Raw genomic sequence first — 27,879 nt, 5'->3', positions numbered from 1 at the left:
AGCTTCGAACATAGATATATTAATTCGAATCAATTATATATATATATATATATATATATATAAATTCCGTCACAGAATACACCAGAGTGGCATCCGGTCTGTATAAATATGCTAGACTTTTATTTTGACACTCTAAACGTATAGTGTTTGACAACGTTCTTGCGGATGCTTTCACACTGAACTTGTATAGGGCAGTTAAGTAGACAAACATTGAGTGAAACGAAACCATACACGTGTAATGTTGATGCACGCAGACAAGTATATTCATTAAACATGACTGTACAACGACGAGTAATCAGTAAAAGTCCAGAAAGTAGCGCCATTGAAAAGAAAATTAAGAGGTAATGATTTTCAATTTCTGAAACTTTATGAGCTCACATTGACTTTGCATTGCTGCAATTAATGAGTGATGCTGCTTCAAATCCTCGTTTACATGCATAATACTCCCTGCATAATGCAGAATAAATGTATATGTCTCTTGTTCCTTTCGTTGTGCAATCTGACAATCAAATGAATGGATGAAGGAAATGCACACCTGACAGTCCATCGCTCCTATGTTCTTAGACTGTATTTATAATATGGTGTGTGTTCATTCAGGGGAAATGCGCAGAGACAGGCCTCCTCTTGGAGAGGTAACGTGTCCACGCTGTTGCTGTTGATAGGAGTCACTGGACTATTGAGCTGGATATATTTCACATGGACTGATGACTTTACACACACTTTGGTTTCAAGAGGCGAGGTCCTCACTCAGCCCAGAGTGTTCCCGGTTGAGTGCTCTGAAGACTACAAGAAGCACAAGATATTCCCAGGTATGTAGGTGGTTCTTCTTCCATTCGCTGAGCTCCATCCACTCAAAGTGCAGACTACATTGCAAACTTTATAGGAAATTTCTGCTTTGGTTTTGGTGTGTATTTCTGGTTTTTATAAATTTTACATGCAAATTTGAAATAACGATGTTGTTATTGTGAAATTTGCATAGTGAACTGTAATTGGTTTTTATACATATATTTACATATTACTGTCACTCACACAACTCTTTCTTGCTCACTCCATTTATATTATTCATATTTTATTACAATTCTTTTGCTACTTTACTAGTATGTTTTTAACAGTGGCATTTAAAATGCATTCAACTGTATTGCTTGTTTCTTTTAAAAAATGTTATATTTATAATATATATTATAATATGTAATATATAAATTATGAGGAATAAAAGGTTAAATGACAGTTTAAAGGTCCAGTGTATAATATTTAGGAGGATCTATTGACGGAAATGCAATATAATATACATAACTATGTTTTCAGTGGTGCAAAAAGACCTTACATAATGAACCATTATGTTTTTATTACCTGAGAATGAGCCATTTCTATCTACATACACCGCGGGTCCCCTTACATGGAAGTCACCATTTTGCGCCGCCATGTTTGTACAGTAGCCCTAAATGGACAAACTGTAGCAAAATAGAGCGCATTTCATCACTATGTTGTTGTTGTTCTTCTTCTTCGTTGGTGTTTTTAGAGGCAGCTTGCATCATCACTACGTTGAATACAAAGTAGTAGTAGTAGTAGTCGTCATTGTTGTCGTCTGGTTTATTAGAAGCATCAACATCTTTGTCCTGTGTCAGCCACCATAGCTTTTCTATGTGCTTCGAAAGGGAGAGGTGAGAGGTGGACTGAGTTGGTTGCAATTCGCAACCTCACCGAACTATAAGAGTTTTTTTGTATACTTATCCATATTGCACTGCCTATTATTTAATATATATGATATTGTAATGTATACACTCACCAGCCACTTTATTAGATACACCTGTTCAACTCATGATATGCAAATATCTAATCTGTCAGTCACATTGCAGCAGCCTAATTGCATTTAGGCATGGTCAAGATGATCTGCTGAAGTTCAAACTGTGCATCAAAATGGGGAAGAAAGGTGATTTAAGTGACTTTGAACGTGGCGTGGTTGTTGGTGCCACACTGGCTGATTTGAGTATTTCAGAAGCTGCTCTGGGATCTACTTGGGATTTTCAGCACATACAACCATCTTTAGGGTTTACAGAGAATGGTCCAAAAAATATCAAAATGTCCCGTGAGTGGCAGTTCTGTGGGTGAAAATGCCTTGTTGATGCCAGAGATCAGAGGAGAATGCTCAGACTGGTTTGAGCTGATAGACAGGCAACAGTAACTAAAAAAAAAAAAACTACTTGTTACAACCAAGGTTTGCAGAAGAGCATCACTGAACGGGAATGCACAAAATGTCAAACCTTGAAGCAGATGAGCTACAGCTGCAAAAAACCACACCGGGTGGCACACCTGTTAGATAAGAACAGGAAACTGAGGCTACAATTCACACAGGCTCAACAATAATCTGCAATAATAATCACAGGCTAAATAATCTGCAGCAACTGCATGATGCTGTATGATGCAATATGGACCAAAATCTCTGAGGAATGTTTCCAGCACCTTGTTGAGTCTATGCCATGAAGAATTAAAGCAGTTCTGAAGGCAAAAGCAGGTCCAACCTGTGGTACTAGCAAGGTGTACCTTATAAAGTAGCCAGTGAGTTTTTTTGCACTCCTACATGCATGTGAAGATCATGTTTTTATAACATATTTTTCTAATCCAAAAACATTTTAATCTAAATGCTAATTTTGTTTTTGCATATCTGATTTATTCAAAATAATACATTCTTTGGTCACTTTAAGCTTCTGTGACTGATCACCTTATTATTAATGTCTTGGGTTTGTGGCTGGTGGAATTTATGAGCCCAGCTATTCTTTACTATTTGGATCTTTGTTCCAAAAATTCTGTGTAACATAACTAGGGCGACCTTTGAACTAATACACATTGCCGTATCAGAGGAAACCTGTTCCCAAACAACTTCTAGGAGTAGAAAGCTTTGCTTGAACAAAGTCAGCACCTGTGCATTCCATCGGTGTAAATCATGAAGTTAGATATTTGGTAGGAAGCCAGAGCTGTGATTGACAGTCTGAAGCCTCCCACATAGGACTCATTACCGAACCTCACACCAGCTTCAAAAAGCTGCAGGCTTCTCAAACAAAGCAAGCGGTGGGATTAACAAGCATTCCCTTGGCTCTAGTTCATCCCGCTCTTTTTATGACGGGCGTAAATAAACTCTGGGAAAGAGACAATATATTCAGGAAAATATATTGTCCCAAAGCTAACCGTAGCCATTTCGCTGTTAGGTCTTAAGAATTCCTCTTGGAAGTCCTACTGGATTCTCCCAAGTGGAATATGAATCTATGCCAAAATACTGTATACTGTGGAATTTGATTGGACTTAGAGCCTTGTTGTGAATTGAACACCCCACTGTGAATGTTGCCTGACCAAAAGCGCTTCCTCTCTGAGAGGATGCTGGAGTAAACTTCAGAGTCATTATGCAGTACATTTTGCAAGGCAAGCCGCCTCACTGAATGTGTCATTGAATATGCAGTTTGAAGAGAAAATTTGGCGTAGAGCGTAGAGCCAGTTGCTTTAATCGGTGTCATAATTAATGAATCTGTATGAAAGGCTAATGCATTCTGTCCTCAGGTTGCACCCCAACAAAATGCGGCAGAGCTATTTCAGACAGTGTGGTGACTTTGGAGGAGGCACAGAAGCTTAGAAGGTACACATGCACACAGACATACTTCAGATATATACACTATCATTCAATAGCTTGGGTCGGTAAGATTTTTTAAAATGTTTTTGGAAGAAGTCTGTTATGCTCACCAAGGCTGCATTTATTTTAACAAAAAAATAATTATGAAATATTACTAGAATTTAAACTGTGTTCTATTTTTATATATTTAAAAAGTTGATTATTTCTATTTTCTATGGAGCCCCTAAAGGGACATGGTGGTGGAAAAATATATTTCAATGCTTTTGCATTCCCCTGAGAAAATTTGCATTTGCTTGCAAAATCTTTGCATTCCCTCGCAAAACGTTTGCGTTCCCTCAAGAAACTTTGTGTTATTTTTTTTTTAAGCCAACATTTTTAAGCAAATGGAAAGTTTCTCAGCAAAACATTTGCAAAAACAACGCAAAAGCAATTACATATAATTTTTCATCCATCTCATTTTTTTCAACACCATGTTCCTTTAGGGGATTCATATATTTCTGTGATGGCAAAGCTGAATTTTCAGCATCATTACTTTACAGTCATCAGTGTCATGTGATCCTTCAGAAATCATTCTGATATGCTGATTTGGTATTTAAGTAATATTTCTCAGTATTATCAATGTTGAAAACAGTTGTGCTGCTTAATATTTTTTGTGTGGAAACCGTGTTACTTTTTTTTCTTTTTTTCTTTGAATAGAAAGTTCAAAAGAACAGTATTTATTTGAAATAGCTTTTTTTTTTATAACATTAAGGCCCATTCACACCAAGGACGATAACTGTAAAACCCGATTCCAAAAAGGTTGGGACACTGTACAAATAAAAAAGGAATGCAATAATTTACAAATCTCATAAACATATATTTTATTCACAATAGAATATAGATAACATATCAAATGTTGAAAGTGAGACATTTTGAAATGTCATGCCAAATATTGGCTCATTTTGGATTTCATGAGAGCTACACATTCCAAAAAAGTTGGGACAGGTAGCAATAAGAGGCCGGAAAAGTTAAATGTACATATAAGGAACAGCTAGAGGACCAATTTGCAACTTATTAGGTCAATTGGCAACATGATTGGGTAAAAAAAGAGCCTCTCAGAGTTGCAGTGTCTCTCAGAAGTCAAGATGGGCAGAGGATCACCAATTCCCCCAATGCTGCAGCGAAAAATAGTGGAGCAATATCAGAAAGGAGTTTCTAAGAGAAAAATTGCAAAGAGTTTGAAGTTATCATCATCTACAGTGCATAATATCATCCAAAGATTCAGAGAATCTGGAACAATCTCTGTGCGTAAGGGTCAAGGCCGGAAAACCATACTGGATGCCCGTGATCTTCGGGCCCTTAGACGGCACTGCATCACATACAGGAATGCTACTGTAATGGAAATCACAACATGGGCTCAGGAATACTTCCAGAAAACATTGTCTGTGAACACAATCCACCGTGCCATTCGCCGTTGCCGGCTAAAACTCTATAGGTCAAAAAAGAAGCCATATCTAAACATGATCCAGAAGCTCAGGTGTTTTCTCTGGGCCAAGGCTTATTTAAAATGGACTGTGGCAAAGTGGAAAACTGTTCTGTGGTCAGACAAATCAAAATTTGAAGTTCTTTTTGGAAAACTGGGATGCCATGTCATCCGGACTAAAGAGGACAAGGACAACCCAAGTTGTTATCAGCGCTCAGTTCAGAAGCCTGCATCTCTGATGGTATGGGGTTGCATGAGTGCGTGTGACACGGGCAGCTTACACATCTGGAAAGGCACCATCAATGCTGAAAGGTATATCCAAGTTCTAGAACAACATATGCTCCCATCCAGACGTCGTCTCTTTCAGGGAAGACCTTGCATTTTCCAACATGACAATGCCATACCACATACTGCATCAATTACAACATCATGGCTACGTAGAAGAAGGATCCGGGTACTGAAATGGCCAGCCTGCAGTCCAGATCTTTCACCCATAGAAAACATTTGTCGCACCATAAAGAGGAAGATGCGACAAAGAAGACCTAAGACAGTTGAGCAACTAGAAGCCTGTATTATACAAGAATGGGACAACATTCCTATTCCTAAACTTGAGCAACTTGTCTCCTCAGTCTCCAGACGTTTGCAGACTGTTATAAAAAGAAGAGGGGATGCCACACAGTGGTAAACATGGCCTTGTCCCAACTTTTTTGAGATGTGTTGATGCCATGAAATTTAAAATCAACTTATTTTTCCCTTAAAATGATACATTTTCTCAGTTTAAACCTTTGATATGTCATCTATGTTGTATTCTGAATAAAATTTTGAAATTTGAAACTTCCACATCATTGCATTCCTTTTTTATTCACAATTTGAAAACTTTTTTGGAATCGGGTTTGTAGTTCTAAAATCGTTCTAGATAGTATAGCAGAGTCCACACTTCGAATATTACGATAATGGCACAAGAAACAATATTGTTGGAATCACTTTGAGAACGATTCTTTCCAGCTGGTGAACGATAAAAACATTGACAGCCAATCAGAATCCATCCTGCTTTAAAGAGCTTGGGAATTTAAAGTGGAAAATGACAAAACTGCAGTGTGCTTATAATAAGCAGAATGATGTGTGGACGCTGATATAGTTGTCGTTGTATTTATAATTATTGTTCTTGATGTGAATGGGCCTTTAGAAATGTATTGTCATTTTTGATCAACTGAATGTGTCCTTGCTTAATAAAACTATTAATTTCTTTAAAAAGCAAAAAACAAACAAACTGACTTATGGTAGTGCACATGCATAAATACATGTGTTTCTTCTTATTCAACAGGTTAGCTGAGCGGGGGTTATCACTTGCTGGCTCAGATGGTGGTGTGAGTAGACACTCTTCATATGCCTGCATCTGTGTTCGAAAATAGCTGCATGTTGGTCTATCAAGCTGCTTGAGAACACAAGAGGGCAGTACATACTATGGTTGTGACTTCAGCTGGAATTCAAAAGCAAACTTCTTTTCCATCATGTGTCTATATGGCACCATATTGTTTATATGATTGAGTTTCTACAGGGAAGCACTCTCATTAAGAGTGCAATTGAGAATTCACATTCAATGGGTGGCAGATTCTGGAAGGAACTGTCGCATGTTTGATGGGAACAGCGTGTGACATTGCCAGTGGTTGTTGAAATTGCATTTTACCTTTGTAATGGATTAAGCTCAGCTAACCAGTGCATCACTCTGCGGCTTAAAAGTAAAATATTGGAAAAGATCATAGTAGAAAAGTACATGTGGTGTCGAGATCTGAACCATATTGTAAAATAATGCACCAGATACAATTTAGAGTGAATATAAGGTCCAGTATTTCTTAAAATATCACAACCCCTCTTATAAAAGTCATCTTAATGTGAAATATTTAAGCAGCTAGAGTTTGATTGTTTTCCTAAAGTGATTTGTTAATGAACACCTGCTTAAAAATACACTAAACACAGCCACTACTCCAGTCTTCAGTGTCACATGATCCTTCAGGAATCGTTCTAAAATGCTGATTGACTAATAATATGACTAATATTTTTGTGGAAACTGTTACAAATATAATTATGAATATAAAGCACAAAAAACAGCATATATTTGAAATATAAATCTTTTGTATAATATTTATATTTACTGTCACGTTTGATCATTTTAATGCATCCTTGCTGAATAAAAGTACGCATTTCTTTAAAAAAAATCTTACTGATCCCAAACTTTTGAATGTTGCTGTTCAAGCCTTTCACCCAAATTGTTATGCTGATAATATTATTTTTAATTATACATTTCATGTTACTTTAGAAAAATGCAACCCCTCTTATATAAGGACCATGGATTACTTTTATTACTTTTACTTTATGATGTGTCCGCTTTATTTTGACTGCAGTGGATTACACAGAGAATATCTAATACCGTATAATGTTACATAAAAATAACTTTTAAGGTAGAAACCTTCCCAGGCAAAGAGGCCTTTTATAGAGTGTAACCAGAAAACTAAAAGAGGGTATAACCGAGGGTCCTGCTGAGTTTTTAAGAGCAGATCAGCCCCATCATGATGATTTATGAAGTGTGCGTAGACAGAGAGCAGGGAATACCAGGCCTGAGAGGAGTCCATCTGTTGACCTTATGATGAAGCACGAATAACAACAACCTTTGTACAGTCCAGCTCTCGGGTAGTTGCAAGCCCTCAGTGGTTGTCTTTGGAGTTTAGTCAGACCAGAGACACTAGGGAAAGCTGTGCTTTTTTTCTCAAATATTGACTTTTTCCACTTTGAAAATGTTTCCACTGTCTTTTTTCTGTTCATTTTTGTTGTGTACAGGCCTCCATCCTGGATCTTCATTCTGGGGCGTTGTCAATGGGGAAGCAGTTTGTAAATATCTATAGGTGAGTTTTCCATGACAGGAAGTCGTCTCCACCTGAGCTTCAGCAACAGTTTGATCTGTCCGAATCACAGCTTTATCAGATGTCTCGAGGTGTGTTTCATGTGCACATCAAAGTATACCCCTGGGCCTGAGGAGCTGAACAGAAATCAGTGGCGGCAATGATGGGAATGTCTTTCTAGCTTCGATTGTGAAAGATCGTGTTTTCATCTCTTACACCTGGAGATTTTCCTCATGTCTTTTTATGAGGTTTACACTTTGGTGCCCACACACAGGCTGGTACTGTGCTGGCAGTTAACTTGTACAGCTGGCATGTGTTGGCACGCATGTTGTGACATTTTGGCCCTCTGTGTGTGCTGGTTGCATTTTGATGTGGAAGCAGTATTTCAGTATTTAAATGGCTGCCATCCTACAAATGTTCAAGGTGGTGTGTTTGATATTGTTTTTTATTTTGATCTCAAAATCAATCCATATGCTTTTTCATCCACAGATATTTTAAGAATGAGATAAGGGATGTTTTCACAGAGGAAGATTTTGAACTGTACAGGTGAGTGATGTGGAAATGTTTGAAGCATTTCTTTTGATCTATTAATGCAAATCATTCAGTTCTCAAATATTGTCCAACATTAGTCTTTTATTTGTTTTATTATTTTTATTATTTTTATTTATTATTTTTTAAATTGTATTTTTATATTTTGTTTTATTTTTAAAATAATTTGTTTTTTTTGTTTTTTTTTAATTTAATTAAAATTTTTTTTAGCTGTGCCACTTCAACTATACATATGCAGGAATACATATTCAGTCATTTCATTGGGAATCATCCAGGTTTTAAACCATTAGCATTTTTATGACAATATGTCAAGTTAAAAATATTTATACATTTTTGAACACAGAAATGTGTCGGGCAAACCTAATTTTTCAGGGCTTTCTTAACGATTAGTCAGCTAGTCTTTTTGGCAGCCCACCAACTAGTTGGTTTTGAAAATCTCTGGTTTTGTAATCCCTATTATGGGTATGGATGGATAAAAGTACCACAAGCTGATGTCAACTATATAAAGAAATTTTATGTGCTCCGTTTTAAACCAGAGATGTCCGTGGCCGAATTCAAAAGGCGATAGCTGAGACGTTTGGTCTGGACTCCAAACAGATGTACCTCACCAAGCCCACCTTCTTCTCTCGCATCAACAGCACCTCTGCCAAAACCACTCATGATGAGTACTGGCACCCACATATCGATAAGGTAACACGCACATCCAAGAAAACATTTAACTTCTAGCTTTTAAATCATATCTTAGGAATGTTCAAGAACTCCTAATGTTTACTCTATGACCAGTGTTCTGAAACTGCCAATCACATTGGTTCCCTCAGAACATGGACCAAAAATATCTCCATACGCAAGGGCCCAGATGTTTTGAACTAGCTTTAATAGGCCATATTATTGCAAAGTTGACATTTATAAATAAATAATGTTTCACATCAAATTAGTTCAGTGACTTGAAATAAAGCAGAACTTTACATACTTGTCTAAAGAGGCAAATCTTTAAAGCAAACACAAAGGGATTTGGATATGAATAATGGAACTAGATTAATATTATATTCATGATGTAACCACGCATCAGCTAATTATTACAGATATGAAATTAATTGGCACTCAACCCCAATTACTGGCGTATGGGAGATCCCCACAGCCCCGTAGTGCCCATCTTCATGAACCATTTATCTAATAGTTGAATTTGATTTTAAAGTGGCAAATATACTTGGTGTTTACACAGACTTTTAATGCTGCACAGATGTATTATATACATGAATCGCAATCACAGGGAACAATGAATCACACGCTGTAATGTTGATTTATTGATTTGCACAGACATATGCTGATTGATGTGACATTTATTCTTTCTAAAAGACTGACTTGAAATGTTAACAAAAAATATTTTAGAACTGAACTGGCAAAATAAAAAGAGTATTATTTAAGAGAGGGCTAAATTGCCCCAAAAAACATTACTGTCCTTCTTAATCAGATACAATTACAAATATAGCTGCAAGCAGCAGTTATTTGGGTTCAAGGGCTTTAAGGCTTTTAAGCACATGTGTAAAAAGTTACTGTTTTATTTAGCAAGCCTGTAGCCACCTAGACTATAAATGGAAGAGACCATTTACAGCCAATACAAGTAATTTACTAATGAAATATATGGTTTTTAAAGCTTTTTAACAGTTATAGCACCACCTACGGCCCGATCTACATAAAAGTTTGCTTCCTTCTTTAGAATCATAAGTCGCATATGCTCACCTAATTTTGTGAAGTTCTGAGTTTTCGTTTAGGACTGATAGGCCTTTGTGTATTCTTGACCATGCTCGTTTTCTAGATGACCCTGTTATAGCTATCCAAATGCTAAGGTTCAACAAATTTCTTTTTTTTATTTTTATTTTTTTAGTTAGTTGTTGACCTAGATTAGAAGGTCCAGAGAGTTGTCCTACAGTGGTTTTATCAAGGTTGAGCGAAAAACCTAGGACTAGTTTGTGAAAGTAGGTTTTTCAAATAATCTCCAATATTTAATGAACAACTTGATTGACAGCAGTGGTCCTAGAGGCAAAGTTGTTCAGAATGAGGAGATCTATCTCATGGTATGAGTATGGCGTGCATGTGTGAAAAATCATGTAGTATACAGTAATTTATGTGCTTGAAAATCACAACGGTGCCCCTTGGTGGCCAATTTCTTACAAATTTCTCTCAGACCTTGAGGGCCATGAGTCAAACAGGGCTATGAGTCAGAAAGGCCCAGCAATTGTCGTTCTGATTGGCCTCCGTTAACCTTATCTAACAGGGGCTCAAACTTCATTGGCCAACAGCGGCCGTGTTTTTTGAGATGCGCAAATGTCTATATAGACCATCATGGCACCTTGGAAAAAAGACACCGCATGGCAGTTTTCAAGTCAATCAGACTGACTGTTGCATAGCTATAGCCGCTTTTGTGTTCTTTTCCTTTTATAGCGCCACCAAGTGTCCAGTCGCAACATCCTTTTTCACATGACCACAGACTGAGCCCATACATTAGTGTACCCATTTTGGTGAAGTTATATCATTCTGTTCAAGAGTTATAGCTGTTTTAGTAAAAGTGGCCAACGTTTTGGAGTCCAGTTGCGAACTTGAATGGAAATTTCGAGATTTTTTTTTGTATAGTTATTGACATTCAGACTCCAGCGAATTTTTTTACACAGGTTTGGTTCAGATCGGGCGAAAAAACCTAAGACTAGTTTGCTAGTTTTTTTTGGTAATAAGTGTGTTTTGTTTGTCTTGAGCCAATGATTTCAACGATATAAGACACTTGAGTCTGTGCCTGATGGTTTAGGAGTTGTGAGTCATTTTGTACTTTTGATCGCTGTAGCGCCACCATTAGGCCAATCGGGGTGGGTACTACCATCCCTCAAAGTTTCTCTGCAGCTTTGTCTCTACAACTTATAGATTGGTCTACCCAATCACTTTTAGGGCAGAATGATGATCTTTGAAAATCCTAACAATTCCAATAGGGTTTCAGCACTACGCGCTTGAACCCTTAAATACTCGTGCATAACGAGCCCCAGGAGGGGCCAAGACTTGCGGTACGCCACTGGCTCATGTGGTTTTAGCATATTTGAGGCTATTCTCTGAATTTCTCATGCATAAAGATGGAAGTACTCAGCATTATTTGCACCCAAACCAATGTTTGTTACAGCACGTTTAGGACCTGAACTCTTTATTTGGTCAGACTTAAAATCGCTTTTATCACAACAACATTGCCTTTTAAAAGACATGATTTATTTTTGAAACAAAGCGTAATGTTCCTACATCACTTTCTAGCTGTTGAAATGAGGTCTTGAGGGGATCTAAAAACAAGTTCAAGTTCATTTATGTCTGGTCTTAAGAAGTACCTTTGATCTCTGAGTTGGTTGTGCGTTTATGAATGTGGCCATCAGGGTGATTTAATCAAAGTGATCATTTCATTTCGCAGGCAAGGTTTACGTGCTTGGCTGAAACACATCAGAGGAATAAACTGCTTACATTGAAGATAAATTGCTTTTGTGTTTTGGATTTCTTCATGTTGCATGAGAGGCAAAAAGATAAACAGATTGAGAAGGTCATTGTAGTTTGTAGCTGCACCTATTGGTTTGTTTTTGAAATGTAATTGTCCACATTGCGTCATTATCTGTCGTTTGCTTATACAATTTTACAATTCACTTGAATCAGCTCATGTTCAGACAGAAATGTATTACGCCACAGTGATAACGTGCTGTTTTGGTAGGGTTTGTCCATATGAGTTGTGGGATGATATTTTGGCATTAGTAGAATAATAAAAACAAATAAGCGTCTCAAATGCTGAATGTACTCCCTCTGTGGTAGGTGTGTGGAATATTCCTCATTAATCCGTCTTTGAAAAACCACTGGAAACAACGTGCCGTTGCCAGAATTAAACCGTAGATTAGATTAAAGTAGTTAAAAGTGTGATCCGACATGCCGAGAAGTGACGCCTGTGTGGTTTGGGATCACTAAAGAGATTCCCCTCATAAAGCAGAGTAGAGTTTAAAGTCCCAGGGATGCTGTTAAATTCTACCACTGTTTTTCCTTAAGCCAGGAAATCTTAGGCTTTACTTGCGGCCTTTTTTTTTTTTTTTGAGAGAGAGTTTTACTTGTCTACATTATAAAATTTTGCCGCAATTAAAAATAAATTAATGAATGAATCTGTCAATCAACAGAAATTAGAATTTTTTGTTTTGTTTTTTAAAACAACCAAAAACCCCATAACACATCATGAGGTCATGATTCTCCCCATCCAAATAAGATTAATTATTAAAACATCTTAATTCATGTTTCAGGCTCATGCTGAGATTTTTTTTGTTTGTTTGTTTGTTTTTACAGAAAATAAATATTCATGTTTAAAATGTGCATTTTTTTTTTTTAACAGGAGACTTATGGATCCTTTGACTACACATCTTTGCTCTACTTGTCTGATTATGGTTTGGAGTTTGGTGGCGGACGGTTTGTCTTCATGGACCCGAATAGCAACAGAACGGTGGAGCCACGGGCTGGTAAATACACAATGTCACACACATCATCAGGATTTGTATAAAAGCATGAAAGTAATGAAATGTTCAAGCAAGATAAGGATTTAATTATGGCTGTCAGTTAATTTTAAAAATTAAATTATAATCTGTTTAATTAAATTAATCATGTATATCTATATATTTAATGAGAAATGCCCCAAAATGAAGATCTCCGTTACTGTGGTAGATGAATACAGAATTAAATGTATATTAAAGTCAGAATATGGCTGGTTTTATTTTCATATTATTGAAAATAAACCATTTAATGACCTACAACAATCAGTTTCGTCATCTAGTCAGCCTGTCCAAGCAGGTAGATATATAGGGGCCAAACATTGCATTGCATCTTGTTTTACTGAATGGCACATTATGTCAACTTTAAAGTAGTTAAACTTTTAAAAACGTATTTTGCTGCCCCTGTTCTGTAGTACTGTGTTCAGCTCTTTTTGAACTGTAAGTGTGGTCTGTTAAAGGGTTAGTTCACCCAAAAATGAAACTTCTGTCATTAATTACTCACCCTCATGTCATTCCAAACCCGTAAGACCTACATTCATCTTCAGAATGCAAATTAAGATATTTTTGATGAAATCCGAGAGGTTTTTTATCTCCCATAGAAAACAGTGAAATTACCACATTCATGGTCCAGTGAAGTAGTAAAGACATCGTTAAAATAGTCAACTTGACTACAGTGGTTTAACCTTAATGTTATGAAGCTACGAGAATACGTTTTGTGCGCAAAAACAAAACAAAAATAAAGAGTTTATTCAACAATTTCGTCTCTACCCTGTCAGTCTCCTACACAGTTGGCCAATACAGTGTCGGTGTTCGGACGTAAACACGGAAAAGCTGAACTGCGTCAACTGTGTAGAGACGAAATTGTTAAATAAAGTCAGTCATTATTTTTGTTTTTGCACACAAAAAGTATTCTCATCGTTTTATAACATTAACGTTGAACCACTGTAGTCACGTTGACTATATTAATGATGTCTTTACCACTTTTCTGAACCTTGAATGTGGTAATTTCATTGCTTTCTATGGGAGATAAAAAAAAAAAAACCTCTTGGATTTCATCAAAAATATCTTAATTTGCATTCTGAAGATGAATGTAGGTCTTACGGGTTTGGAATGACATGAGGGTGAGAAATTAATGAGAGAAATTTCATTTTTAGGTGAATTAACCCTTTAAGGCTGTAGTAAATTGCAGATTATTGGCATTAAGTGTTTTTAACATCTTTTTTTATAATAATTATTTGTACTTATTAATTGACTAGCAATTGATGGCATTCTTTTACTTTTTTAGATTTCTATTTCAAATAAATGCTGTTTCTGAAGGATCATGTGACAATGAAGACTGGAGTAATGGCTGCTAAAAATTCAGCTTACATTTTAAAATAGTTATTTTAAAACAGTTGTTTTAAATTTAAATAATGTTTCACAATATTAGTCTTTATTGTATTTTTGATTAAATAAATGCAGCTTTGGTGACCATGAAGGGACTTCTTTCAAAAGCATTAAAAAACCCCAAACCTCTGAACGGCAGTGTATGTTAATATAAATTAAGCATATATTAAATATGTATGAAAACGCTTAAAGGTAAAATCTACATTGTTGGATTTACACCTAATGCCCACTGGCAATATATATATAATTCCTGTGGCTCCTGAGTATTCAAACGACCTCTTGCCAGACATGGTGTTATGTCTGCTTAAATTAAGATCAGTTACGCTCTGCCTGGTGACTGTGCCTAATGCAGAAAGTAATGTGCCTAAGTAATGTTCTATTGGGAAGGGAAACTGCAACTTAAAGTAGCAATAAGTGTACTTCCTGTAGGAAGACACAATGGTTAACTACTAAAACCAGTTGCATAATAAATCTGTCATGAAGATACACTGCAGGTACTGTGTGTAAACTTTATGAGGTTATTAATTGGCACCACCGAGGTTCTTTCGCACACTGGAGTCCATTTTCTGAATCGTGTAAGTGGTTCTGCAGTTTCAGTGAAGTGCAAAAGAATTAGCAATAATTATCACTTTGTATGCCACCATGAAGTAATATGAAATTTCGCTGAGGCTCTCTCCTCTATTGCAATTACAGCCACACTCCAACCCCTCTTTATGAATTGTTTTACATACCTGTTGCATGGACTAATTGTTTTGTTTTCTCAGCCTGGCATTTTGATAATGTCCCATGCTGACGTAATCCATGAATAGATGCCTGATTATTTGGTCTGCACGGAGAAGCTGTTATTTTGACTTGTGAATGTGAATTCATTTACCTTTCAGCTCTTTATTAGAATCTGACACTTTTGAGTGGATAATGTCTGCTATTTTCCAAGGTGCACTCGGTGGCGTCATACAAAGATGATAGAAACTGTCAGGCTGCTTTCTTTAAAATCTGCCCCCACATATCCCCACTGCGCCAGTGAGAGGTGTTTTGCCATGTAGCGTGACATTTGATCATGGAGTGCTCCCTGAACCCACTGAAGATTGATGGCAGGTGATATTAGATGGCAGGTGACTGCAGATAAGATATATGCTTTTGTATGTGCATGTACAGGGGTTGAACAAAATAATGTGAACAGCCATTGATTTAGGGATTCATATAATTTGTTTAGGCTACAGGGAAAAACAAATTTTTATATATATATATATATATATATATATATATATATACACACACACACTATATTGACAAAAGTATTGGGACACCCCCTCCAAATCATTTAATTTAGGTGTTCCAATCACTTTCATTGCCAGAGGTGTATAAAATCAAGCACCTAGGCATGCAGACTGCTTCTACAAACATTTGTGAAAGAATGGGTCGCTCTCAGGAGCTCAATGAATTCAAGTGTGGTACCGTGATAGGTTGCCACCTGTGCAATAAGTCCATTTGTGAAATCTCACTATTGAATATTCTACGGTTAACTGTTAATGGTATCATAACAAAGTGGAAGCAATTGGGAACAACAGCAACTCAGCCATGAAGTGGTAGGCCACGTAAAATCACAGAGCGGGGTCAGCACATGCTGAGGCGAACAGTGCGCAGAAGTCCAACTTTCTGCAGAGTCAATAGCTACAGACCTCCAAACTTCGTGTGACCTTCAGATTAGCTCAAGAACAGTGCATAGAGAGCTTTATGGAATGGGTTTCCATGGCCGAGCAGCTGCATCCAAGCCTTACATCACCAAGTGCAATGCAAAGTGTCGGATGCAGTGGTGTAAAGCACGCCGCCACTGGATCTAGAGCAGTGGAGACGTGCTCTCTGGAGTGACGAATCACGTCTCTGTCTGGCAATCCGATGGATGAGTCTGGGTCTGGTGGTTGCCAGGAGAACGGTACTTGCCTGACTGCATTGCGCCAAGTGTAAAGTTTGGTGGAGGAGGTATTATGGTGTGGGGTTGTTTTTCAGGGGTTGGGCTTGGCCCCTTAGTTCCAGTGAAAGGAACTCTTAAACTCCTTCCTGTTCCAACATGACTGCGCACCAGAGCACAAAGCAAGGTCCATAAAGAAATGGATGAGCGAGTTTGGTGTGGAGGAATTTGACTTGACTGAGTTCTGACTTCAACCCGATAGAAAACCTTTGGGATGAATTAGAGCGGAGACTACGAGCCAGGCCTTCTCGTCCAACATCACTGCCTGACCTCACAAATGTGCTTCTAGAAGAATGGTCAAAAATTCCCATAAACACACTCCTAAACCTTGTGGAAAGCCTTCCCAGAAGAGTTGAGGGGTGGGCCAACTCCATATTAAACCCTAAGGATTAAGAATTGGATGTCATTAAAGTTCATGTGCACGTAAAGGCAGGTGTCCCAAAACTTTTGGCAATATAGTGTATATAGTGTCACTGAGCTGATGTTCTAGGCTTAAAATACCCATAATGCATTATTCATCAGACCCCAATGTTTTCAGCTTTGGATTTCTCCCTCCCGTCATGCCCCGTCTCCAGCAAGGGTGATGAGTTTTGAATGCCTGCCTCCAGTTTTAAATGAATTAGGATACAGTGCGTTAGATGGAGCAGCTGGAACGTGTTCCTGTTCACTGGGTGGCAAAAGCAGTGTGCTCTGTCAGTGTGTTGATTATCCATCAGGTGTGGCTGATGAGCCCTGATCTTCGCTAAGGTAATTATTACTCTGATGGATAACTCTGTCGAACAGGCTGTAATTATAACTAGACTGACAATCAACCTCCCTCTTCCATGATGGATGCGAGGAGGAGAGATATTGGCCTGTTGAGATGCACAGCACTAAACACAAGAGAGGAGGACAGAGGTGAGATGAGGAAGGGGAAGGGTGCTGTTACAGACATAAGAAGAGTGTGAAAGATGACGTCATATATTAGAAGATGAGATTGGGTGGAAAAAAAGCACTTTATTTTTGTCTCACTGGGAAAATTGATGCCTGGCACTGGATGAATCCTCTCAAATCAGGAGATGCAGCTGTGATCCCAGAGTCACAGAGGAGCAATGTGCTCTTGGCCCAGCGAGCACCTCATACGGTTAGAACCAGCTGAGGAGTTTAAAGGAGGCAACAGGTGCATTTTTATTGTCAGGTGGAAAAACAAAGGACGTTTGTTTTTGTTTTTTGTTTTTTTTTGCTGTGCCTATGTCTGTGCTGGCAGACGAAAGGAAATGGGTGCAAGTTTAAAGATGTGTGACAGTGTTTTAATGTGCAAATATAGGGACACTTTAAAAGCAGAAGACCTTGAAACGGTGAGATACAGTAGCTATCTGTCATGTTATGACTTTATAGTATGCATTTAAAGGTTAGAATGTTAACTATAGTTTCTCTTATGTGGAAATTTTTGCATTTGACCTATTTAGTTCACCCAAAAATTTAAATTCTGTTATCATTTACTCACCCTCAAGTTGTTCCAAACCTGTATGAATTTCTTTCTTCTGCTGAACACAAAAGAAGATACTTTGAAGAATATGGGTAACCAAACAGTTATTGGACCCCATTGACTTCCATAGTATAGAAAAAAAAAATACTATAAAAATCAATGGGGTCCATTAACTGTGTGGCTTCCGACATGATTCAGAATATCTTCTTTTGTGTTCAACAGAAGAAAGAATTTCATACATGTTTGCAGCTTGAAGGTGTATATATGATGACAGAATTTTCATTTTTGGGTGAACTATCCCTTTAAGGCAAGTCTGTTCACTCTGCGTCCAAAACAGTTGGTCATGATTAAGTTTCAATAACATTTTAAATAAGGAATAATATCTGACAACATGCAGACACTTCCATTTCTACATTATATTGAGAGTTGCATTTTCTCCCATTCATTTTTCTGCAAGTGACCTTTTCCAGCAACCCCCCCGCCACCATAAAATGTTTCTGGAATAGACCTAAATGTAACCAAACTAGATAATAGATTAGATCATGTGCAGCTTTTTTCTTGTTGATGGGGGGGAAAAAAGTCTTTTTTTTCTGTCCATTTTTTTTCACTTCTTATTAAACTCCTCTCCATGGAAACACGTTCAAATCGTATCATTAGAAACTCTGAAATAATTGTTTTTTTATTGTTTCCTAGCGCACCAAGTTACATGACAACATGCTGGCAAAGCATGTGCTCTTCTCTGAGCTTGTCAGGCTTCATTTGTTGATTTGTTAAATTTCTAAATCACTGAACCTAATGTTTTTAGTCTGTTTCTCTCTTGCGTGGTATCGTTCCTCTCCTAATTTCCATGCAAACACTGTAATCAGGATTTAAATTTTCCCAGCCTAATGCTCCAGATGTCCTTAGGCATCTTGCAGGTTTTATACACTTTCCTCCAGAAACGCAGTGCAGCATGTTATTTACACATGCATATTGATCCTAGCGTTCATTTTCTCAAAAATGTAGTATGATTGTAACATTTTAATGAGATTCAATGTTACTTTCACAATTAAAAATGGTCAACGAGGGTCAGAATGAAGCAAACACAACGGATGGTAATTTGCAAATGTCTCCTTATGCATCAGTTTGAGTGTACAGAATTAGACTTGGATAATTAGCATGGAGGCAGCATGCGGTTTTTAATATCCGTCCAGCTTCAATCTGCATGGGTCACTGTGAAATCTAACATTTTATAGAGGAATGATTTTTATTATTAAAGTATCTAGTTTAAAATGCTTGTTTTTTCCTCTTCCTGTAAATCCAAATGATCGCACCATAAGAATTTATGTAATGCATCAATTAATTGAAATTGTTTCGTGAATCAATAATGAGATGTGGATAAACTAAGTTTTCCTATTTGGACAGAACAGATATGTTGTCATATGATTGGTTATTACTATTGGTAATTATTGTTATAAATGCTTTTGATGCCACTTTCTTCTAGTCCCCCATATCATTAACTGCTCGAATCAGTGTGAAATACTAAATACTAACAATACTAACTTATTTTAAACTATTGCTCAATATGTAGGGGTGGAATTTATATAGAATATAACAATCCAGGTTTTCATTCCTCATAATGATGCTGATAGTTGGTTCCATTTTAATGATTTTTTTTTTCCTTTCTTTTTTTTTTTTTTTTTTTTTGTTTTGTTTTGTTGTAATTTTAAGGAATAAATATTTGAGAACAAAGAAATTCCAAATGATAAGACAATTTCTTAAATAAATACATTTAAAACAATTTATGCAAAAAGTATGCTTACACAATTGCATAAACAAAGTCAGTTTTGAAATTGCAAAAACAAAGTCAGTTTTGTTCATATTTACCAAGGGTGCCAATATTTGTCCACTGTAATTCATTTTCAGTCTTTTTTTAAAAGTAGATGTTTTTTTGTTTTTTTTAAATTGCTTTGCTTATGTAAATGGCTTTGTATGCCATACTTTATAGTTTCCCAATAAGCCTGTTTTTATAAAAGACACATTGAGAGCTCATTTGCTGTTCTAGAACTGAGCGTGTTGATAAGTGCATTACAAAGTCATAGTTTTGTTGACACTCCTAAATCATGCATGTTTTTGTTAGCCATTTTCTCCACTTTCACATGAATCCCTTCCATCCTTTTTCAATACAGAATTCCAATTGCATTGCCTAATACGTTCGATTTACTCTGGCTTCTGCAGGGTCTATTTTGCATTATGGATATTCCTCCAGCAGTGCAGTCCAACATACAGCATTTATTCATAAAATTTTACACATGCATTTCCACTTTTAAAAGTCAGCTTTTTAAAAAAACATGAACATTTAATGAGATTTGGTACAACTTTCATGATCAAGAATGGTCTACAAAGGTCAGTTCCAGACAGACATAATGGAGGTGATTTACATAAATTTTACGTAATTTACATTTAAATTTGCTCAATTTACATTTACTTTCTGCTTCTTAAAAGTTTGTCTTAAAATGAATTCAAAAATCCATCCAAGCAAAATTAGGATGTTTTAGTAATTATCAGAGAATTACTGTGTGTTGGAACAATGAAATGCAACAATAATTGTCAAACGCAAACATTTAAATTCAGATACAACTTAAAATTACTTTTTAATCATGAGGGGGGGAATCTGTAGAAAATCTTGAGTTTGAACCTCATGATTGACTTTAGGCTGATGTTAGCATATATCATATGCAGTTATTCAGCATATAACTTCAACCTTTTTCTTGTTTCTCTCTGTTATCTTCCCTCTCCTTTCATCTCCTGCAGGTCGAGTATCATTCTTCTCATCTGGTTCTGAGAACCTCCACCATGTGGAGAAGGTCGTTTGGGGCACACGATATGCCATTACGGTGTCCTTCACATGTGACCCCGATTATGCCATTGATAACCCCTCCCTGCCGTAGGATCCACCTGGCTCAAAGGGACGGATGAGTGACAGGAACCCTAAGGCAAACACAAAGGAAAATGCTGAAACACTCTCATCTGGCACTTTCAACAGTCGGGTTCATGGAATGATAAAAACCCTTATTGTCCCATTAGAAAAATGTTTGGGATTTTCTGTTCTCAAATGGGTTTTGTCTCCCTTTATGTTTTTAATTTAAGAGTTGTTTTTCAGGAGATTCACTTGAACAGCCGTTGTTTTGAAGACATGCATCTTGTGGGTTTGAATTTAGCTCTGAAGGTGCTTATTTACAATTGAATTCTCTCTTTGCTGGCTGTACTTCACTCTTTAAAATCTTTTATATTATTAGAGTTAAATCACTGTCTAGACAGACGACACAAGTGGGATGATAGAACAGGTGTATGTAATGAAAACAAGGAGCTGGGAACCAGTTTGTCAAATATCTCTGCTTATGTCACCAACTGAAAAAAATGTTCTTTGTAGAATTGCTTTCAAAAACTACATATGCTTCTAATGAAACATCAATGTATCAGATACCCAAAAGAACATTTTATTCCTTCAGCTATGTCTTTCTACTTGAATGAAAGTTTTAAAAGAAAGCCTTTTTTGATATCTTTGATAAACGAGTGTGTTTACTTTAGATGTCTCTCTTATTTGAATGTTTCTTTAACTTTCCAGTGCCAAGTATGAAATTTTGTATTGTGTATCTGATGAGCTTTTGGAAACACATTCCCTCCTTCAAATGTGTTAGATTTAATAACACTGGCATTATATGGTAATAGTCAAGTTCAGCCAATCACAACACTTGTTTTTGACAACTTGTTTGGAGCTAATTGGCTTCTCTGTGTACAGGCACAGTGCCCAAACCTGGATGCTCTCACCTCTGTGGTGTGAGTTGAAGTGAGATTTAAAACAGAAGGTTGTTACTACTCTCACGTAAAGCATAGGTAACCATCAAAATCTTCTCAATGGTATGTTTTCAGACCTTATGCTATGAATCTGTTAAAACCTGTGGTGAATTTTAATGATTACAGTAGCATTTTTAGCAAGAATTTTAGACACATTCTGAATCCGCTTATACATTTAATGCCAGTTATTGAAATGCATGCATCAGCTTTATTATAATAGGAAGAGGAGTCTCTTTAGGCTCCTCTTGTTTGCTCATATGTGATGATTCATGAATTTTGGTTGATGCCTAATTTGCTGTTCCTGTTGCATCACTGGTAGTTTAATTGGAAATCTCTCGGTTAGTAATGTTCCTTTTTTCAGTTGCTAATTCATTCATGCTTTAGTTACTGTAAGGCTGAATATTAACTAGTGTGCAAAGACTCTTCATAACATGATCATTTCAGGTTTATGCAGAACAAGTAGGTTTTGCCAACCGCAATCACAGTCTTGTGTCTCAGGGCAGATCCCCTCAGTGACTAGGCTGAACCGTTGATTTATTGCCACTGTATACAATAGACTGAAATACAATCCGTCCATATCTTGTGGAGTTGCTTATTTATCTATGATGAGCTGCATTTGCATGAGATGATGGGGTTGAACATGTTGGATGTGCGTCATGCGTATAAATGTGCTTGTTTGTTTTGAAATACTGGGAGGATATATTGCCGTTTAAATGTTTGGGATGGGTACAATTTTTAAAGTGTTTTTAAAAAGTCTTTTATGCTCATTGAGGCTGCATTTATTTCATCAAATATAAAATGGTAATATTGTAAAATGCTATTACAAAGTAAAATAAATGTTTTCTATTTTAATTAAAATTAAAATTAAAATTTGTTAAAATTAAATTTGTTCTTGTGATGGCAAAGCTGAGTTTTCAGTCTTCAGTGTCACATGATCCTTCAGGAATCATTCTAAAATGGTGATTTTGGTGCTCAAGAAACATTAATGGTAAAGACAGTTGTGCCGCTTCATACTTTTATGGAAAGTCATATATATATATATATATATATATATATAATTATTTTTATTTTTTTTTATTTTTTTTTGTCAGGATTCTTTGAATAGAAAGTTCAAAAGAACAGCATTTATATTAAAGTCCCCTCTGTAGTCAATAATTGTATGCCTTAAATCTCACCAAAATTACATATTTAAGCGTTTTTTTTCCCTGTGAAAAAAATTCTTAATGTCTTAAAATAGCTTGAATGTAACTCTACACCCTTGCCTCATTTAATATACATGGGTCTATGAATATGATAATTAGCCCCGCCTCCACTCGCTCGCACGAGCTCAGACGAGATCCACTCGGTCAACTTACTGAGGTAAACACTGCACAATGGTATCGTTTTTTACAATGTCGGACACATAATGGTAATTAATATGATTAGCGTTTTGCTTAACTATGTTATCAAACAGCTAATAATGTGTTGCTAATGTAACACAAACCATGTTCACATTCACAAGTCAGACAGCTGCCTTCTAACAATCAGTATCCTTAGAAACGCTTTGAACAACTCAATGTCTGTGAAGAAAGGCATATAGTTCATCATAACATCGTAATATGCATCATACACCCGCCATATTGCTAAATATACCCGATATTTCAACAGAAAAATATACCGGGATAACCTTCTTTTGAGACTCCCTTGCGCGGTCAGTTAATGATATGCTAAAGCCCTCCGGCACGTTGACGATTTCAAACCGCGGGTTTGAGACTGTCTTTGGTTTATTGCAGTTTTAAAGAGAAAATACTCAGCAATGGTGTTAACTTATGAATTTGCACATGGTTTGTCTTAAAACATGTTAAAACACCAGATAGACACATGAACAACATTAAAGACTTGATTTTCACCACAGGGGGTCTTTAAATGGAACGATGTAAAAGTCGTTACTGTCACTTTTGACCAATTAAATGCATCATTGCTGAATAAAAGTATTATTTTCTTAAATATTACTGAAAACATTTTGAACGGTATAAATAGACATTTTGGCTTAGGGTAGATGCATTTGCATAAGTGTAGGAGTGTCTTGCAGTATGTGCTATTTTTTGTATAGTAGTGATATTGTAATCCTTTTAAAACCTTTTTAAGATCTTTGTTAATCTCATTATAGTCTTACATGTGTTATATAGTCCTGAAGCTTAAAATTTGCCTGATTATTGGCAGCTGCTTCGAAGGTAAGACTGATTTTCAAGTGTTAATCACAGCTGATAAGTATGCCTTTTGGAAGAGGGGCTTTTCCAGTAGGTGTTACAGGTTTTGAAGAACAGATGTTGCTAATTAAATGATATGACGAAACAAATTATGGACACATTCAAGCTTGTAGTTTGACCACAAGCAATTCACAAGAAAGTCTGGATGGATGGCTACAGTAACACAAGCTTCCCTCTGGCGATACAACATTCCGCACCGTTTACGCTTAAGTCATGCAATTTCCTATGACTACCCACTTGCAGAGCCCAACAATAACACGCACGGCGAGATTGTGATTTATTTAATTTCTTAAAGAGACTGATAAATACAAAAGGAAATGTGAAACATTTGACTGGCGCCTTCAATCTGCGGTTGTGCAATTTATTATTAAAGCGGGGGTTGTTTAATATGAGTGCTCACTCTACAGTGTCATTAAGTAAAGTGATACGCTCTCTCTTGACATCAGACTCACTTCTTCCACTTTTGAGCTAATCTTTCCATGATAAATGATGCTCGACGTGTTTTGCCAGCACGAGGCTTGGCACTTTTAGCTGCTCAAGAAATCCCATAACTGCTTATGACCCTGGTCTGAGCGTCAACCCACTCTTGAGTTTGATGACTGCATGAAAACGTCAGGCCCCAGTTGTATGGCTTCTGTTCTTTAGTCTCCAGAGAAATAGAGACTGCGAGAATCAATTTTATCCTTCCACATCCTTGGTTCTGCCAGAGATAGATGGAGTGAGTGAATATATGTTTTTTTTTTTTTCCCACTTTACACAACTGAAAGACCGTTGAGTCCTTACTGACATTGAGAACCAAAATAGAACACTGCAGGGGTTTGTTCTCTTCGCCGCCCAAAATGGATTATCTAAGCAACTGGCATGCTCTATTGTTAATCTTGATATTACTGATCTGAAAAACCATTATGCATTTCCTTTTTATCAATAAATACAAAATATGAAGACCACAGATTGACCTTTGTGGTAATTTTTTCTGATGTTCCTGGAAAATTTATATGGTTTCTATTTTATAAGGATATTGAGTGTAAAGTGTCACCGTAGCCACCTGCTACACTTTCTATATCAGAGTTTCCCATAAATATGCCAGACTCATTGACTGAGCATAATGCATTAGTGTTTGAGGAACAGAGTTCAAATACATGAATATGCATAGGCCAGTTTAGCCCTAAGCGGCAAATGCCACCATATGGATTGTGAACTGGAAAAGCAATTTGTAGATGATTTTGGCCCAGATTGTCTGGTGATTCATTTCTTGGTTCTAGTGCACAAGCACAGCTGAATGGACTACTGATGAGTGTGCTTAGTATTAGTGCACTAATGTCTCAGATTAGTGGACCATTTGTTGCTTTCTATTGTCATTTGTTGATTGGTTTGTGGAATCTCACTGCGAGTTGGCATCTTTGTAAGAAATGTATTATTGCAATGATATGGACCCCGATAGATTTAAGTGTAGGTTCATTAAACTTCATTTTCCAGGGTTGTACACCGTTTCCCACCCCCCACACACACTAAATTTGAATCCTTGTCATCCACTTAATTACGGCTTTGTGGAAAATAATAATAATAATAATATTTCTGTGATAAGGCGCAGCGTTTTTACTTATCAGACATGGAAATATGTGGTAAAAGTTACTCTTGGCACAATAAACATATTAGTTCTGATAACATGCATTTTTGAATTATATTTTTGTTCAATGTTATTAGATTTTTATTAATGTGTGATTATTCCAGAGAAGTAGTGGATTTAATATATACAGTATGTATGATAGGTACAGTATATAGCCTTAAGTTATCACATGCTTGTCTAAAGAACCTTCCACTATACAGTTGTAATTACAAATGCTAAAAAATCTGCTTGTTGTTTATGAGAATTGGTTGGGTTTGTCAGATAATCTCAACAGGGGTATCTTTTAGGCCTTGAAATCAAGACAGTCCTACTTGGATGTCCTTTGAATACATGTTCAGAAAAGTGACATGACATTATTGGTTAAATTGGTTCAAGCTAAAGTGGAAAATATGAATGAGTTGTTTGTTTTGTGAATGGAGGATTTTTTTTCTCAGCATTTATCTGTAAGCATTGTTCTGAAATAAGGGTTTGGTCATGGCCTTGATCAGTCTTTAAGTGGATATTGATGTTGTGTGTAAAAGTAGCCTAATATTATGTGTAATGGTAATGAGGTCTTTGGAGAAAAAGCCTTGGGTTTTTGTTTGTTAGTTAAATGGAATGCTTAAAAAGAAATGAATGGCTTCTGGATAATAATAATAATAATAGTAAAATGACATTTCTAAAATCCAAACCGTCACTGCTGTTCTGTCAGATATCCCTTGTCATTTCTGTGAATGAATTCTGTTGTATAAAAATGTTATGGCGTTTTATGAAAATCACCGTAGGGCACATAAAGTTCCCCTAACTGAAGAATCATGCTTACCTTCTACACGAACGGGTTAAGCTTTCCAATCTCTTCACTGCATCACCTTTAACTGCGCCATGACAAGCGTTTCAGAGTTGAGCTCAAACTGATTACTGGATGACGCAGACTTTCCCCATGAGTACAAGCTCGGTGGGCGCTTTTTAAACGATGACGTGTAGCGATAAAAACTCTTGTGGCGGTTTTTAAGATACTCCCGATAATTCTTGGTCAGGAGCGTGTACAGAAACGGATTGATGCAGCTGTTGCTGTAGGTCAGACTCGCCACGAGGTAATTGATGCTCGTGTGCGTGTGTGAGGCTAAACTGAAGGGCTTGTGGTACAGGGGGACAAGCTGCCATATCCAAAAGGGCAGAAAACACGCCCAGAACACGAGAACAATCGTGAAAATCATTATCAAAACTTTCTGTTTTGGCGAGCGCTTGCTGCTTTTGTTGATAGCCGACGTCTTTTGAGACTCCAGGTACGTCTTGGCTAGTCTGGTGTACAAGTAACCAATTACAAGCCCTGGCGCCATTATGCTCGTGCAGAACAGGACAGTCAGGTACAATTTATACGCCTGGGGTGCCCAGGTGGGCGCGCACATCCTTTTCACCCCTCCATCTGCTGTTGTTTTAGTAGTCTGGTTAACCATGACCATCATGGGAAGAGTTAGGACGAGGGACAAAATCCAAACGCCCCACGCCATGGCTTTTCGGTAGCTCTTGGAGCGTTTCACAGTATCCAGTGGTTTAGTCACTGCCAGGTATCGCTCCATGCACATCACTGTCAGAGTAAAGATACTCGCGTGCATAGTTAACAGGTCCAGACTCAGCAGTATCCTACAGCCCACATCCCCGAAGTACCAGTCCTTCAAAAAGTACGTGCACACCACGAAAGGAATCGTGGAGAGATAAAGAAGATCCGCGAGCGCCAGGTTGATGATGGAGATGTACATGGAAGTGGCGAAGCGTATGGAATGGCACATGACTACCAGCGTGTAGACGTTTCCCGAAACTCCAACGATGTAAACCACCGACAGCAGCGTCCCGAAAGTCGATGTTATCACAAGCTCGTCCACCGAACCGGAGTTGCTACGGGACGGACCGCTGCCACTGCCAGACTTGTTGTAATTCATTGCGCTCGCGGTGAATGCGGAGCTCTGCACGGGAACTTTGTGCCAGGTGCGCCAGACCCCACACACTGTTTGGATATTTGACAGATGTGTCTGAGCGCACTCGCCGGTGTCCGCAGCTCCTGACGTCAAACCGTTTCTCCGCACTTACCTTTTGGCCACTAAATGTTTTAGAAGAAAGTTTAGAGACAACGTGCATTTATTTACATTTTTTTTAATTTATTTTTTTATGTCTTTTACTAGTTTCCCCTCAATATTTCAGGAAACAAACACCTGGTAAAAATGTACATAACGCAGAAATGTCACATAAAAAAAATGCAAAAGCCATATTTATCTGCTGTTAGCCACTCAATTAA

At 37.2% G+C, this 27,879-nt stretch overlaps 2 protein-coding genes across 2 annotated transcripts; one reads left to right on the top strand and one right to left on the bottom strand.

The window, feature by feature from the left end:
• Positions 1 to 138: 138 nt before the first annotated feature.
• Positions 139 to 21,463, top strand: uts2r2 (urotensin-2 receptor 2). The gene is made up of 9 exons (XM_051914302.1): positions 139 to 341; positions 598 to 809; positions 3,550 to 3,625; positions 6,406 to 6,448; positions 7,917 to 7,981; positions 8,468 to 8,524; positions 9,064 to 9,217; positions 12,918 to 13,041; positions 20,688 to 21,463. The coding sequence occupies exons 1-9, from the start codon at positions 274 to 276 to the stop codon at positions 20,822 to 20,824; spliced, it is 936 nt and encodes a 311-aa protein (XP_051770262.1). The 5' UTR covers positions 139 to 273; the 3' UTR covers positions 20,825 to 21,463.
• Positions 20,716 to 27,879, bottom strand: LOC127523528 (urotensin-2 receptor). The gene is made up of 2 exons (XM_051914301.1): positions 26,410 to 27,879; positions 20,716 to 20,864 (listed from the first exon to the last, which is right to left on the bottom strand). Exon 1 carries the CDS (start codon positions 27,524 to 27,526, stop codon positions 26,444 to 26,446), a length of 1,083 nt encoding a protein of 360 aa, XP_051770261.1. The 5' UTR covers positions 27,527 to 27,879; the 3' UTR covers positions 20,716 to 20,864; positions 26,410 to 26,443.

This window comes from Ctenopharyngodon idella, chromosome 12 (genome assembly GCF_019924925.1).
Source record: "Ctenopharyngodon idella isolate HZGC_01 chromosome 12, HZGC01, whole genome shotgun sequence".
Taxonomy (NCBI): Eukaryota; Metazoa; Chordata; class Actinopteri; order Cypriniformes; family Xenocyprididae; genus Ctenopharyngodon; species Ctenopharyngodon idella.
The sequence above is the reverse complement of the archived record's forward strand: the minus strand, read 5'-3'. Positions and strand labels throughout refer to the sequence as shown.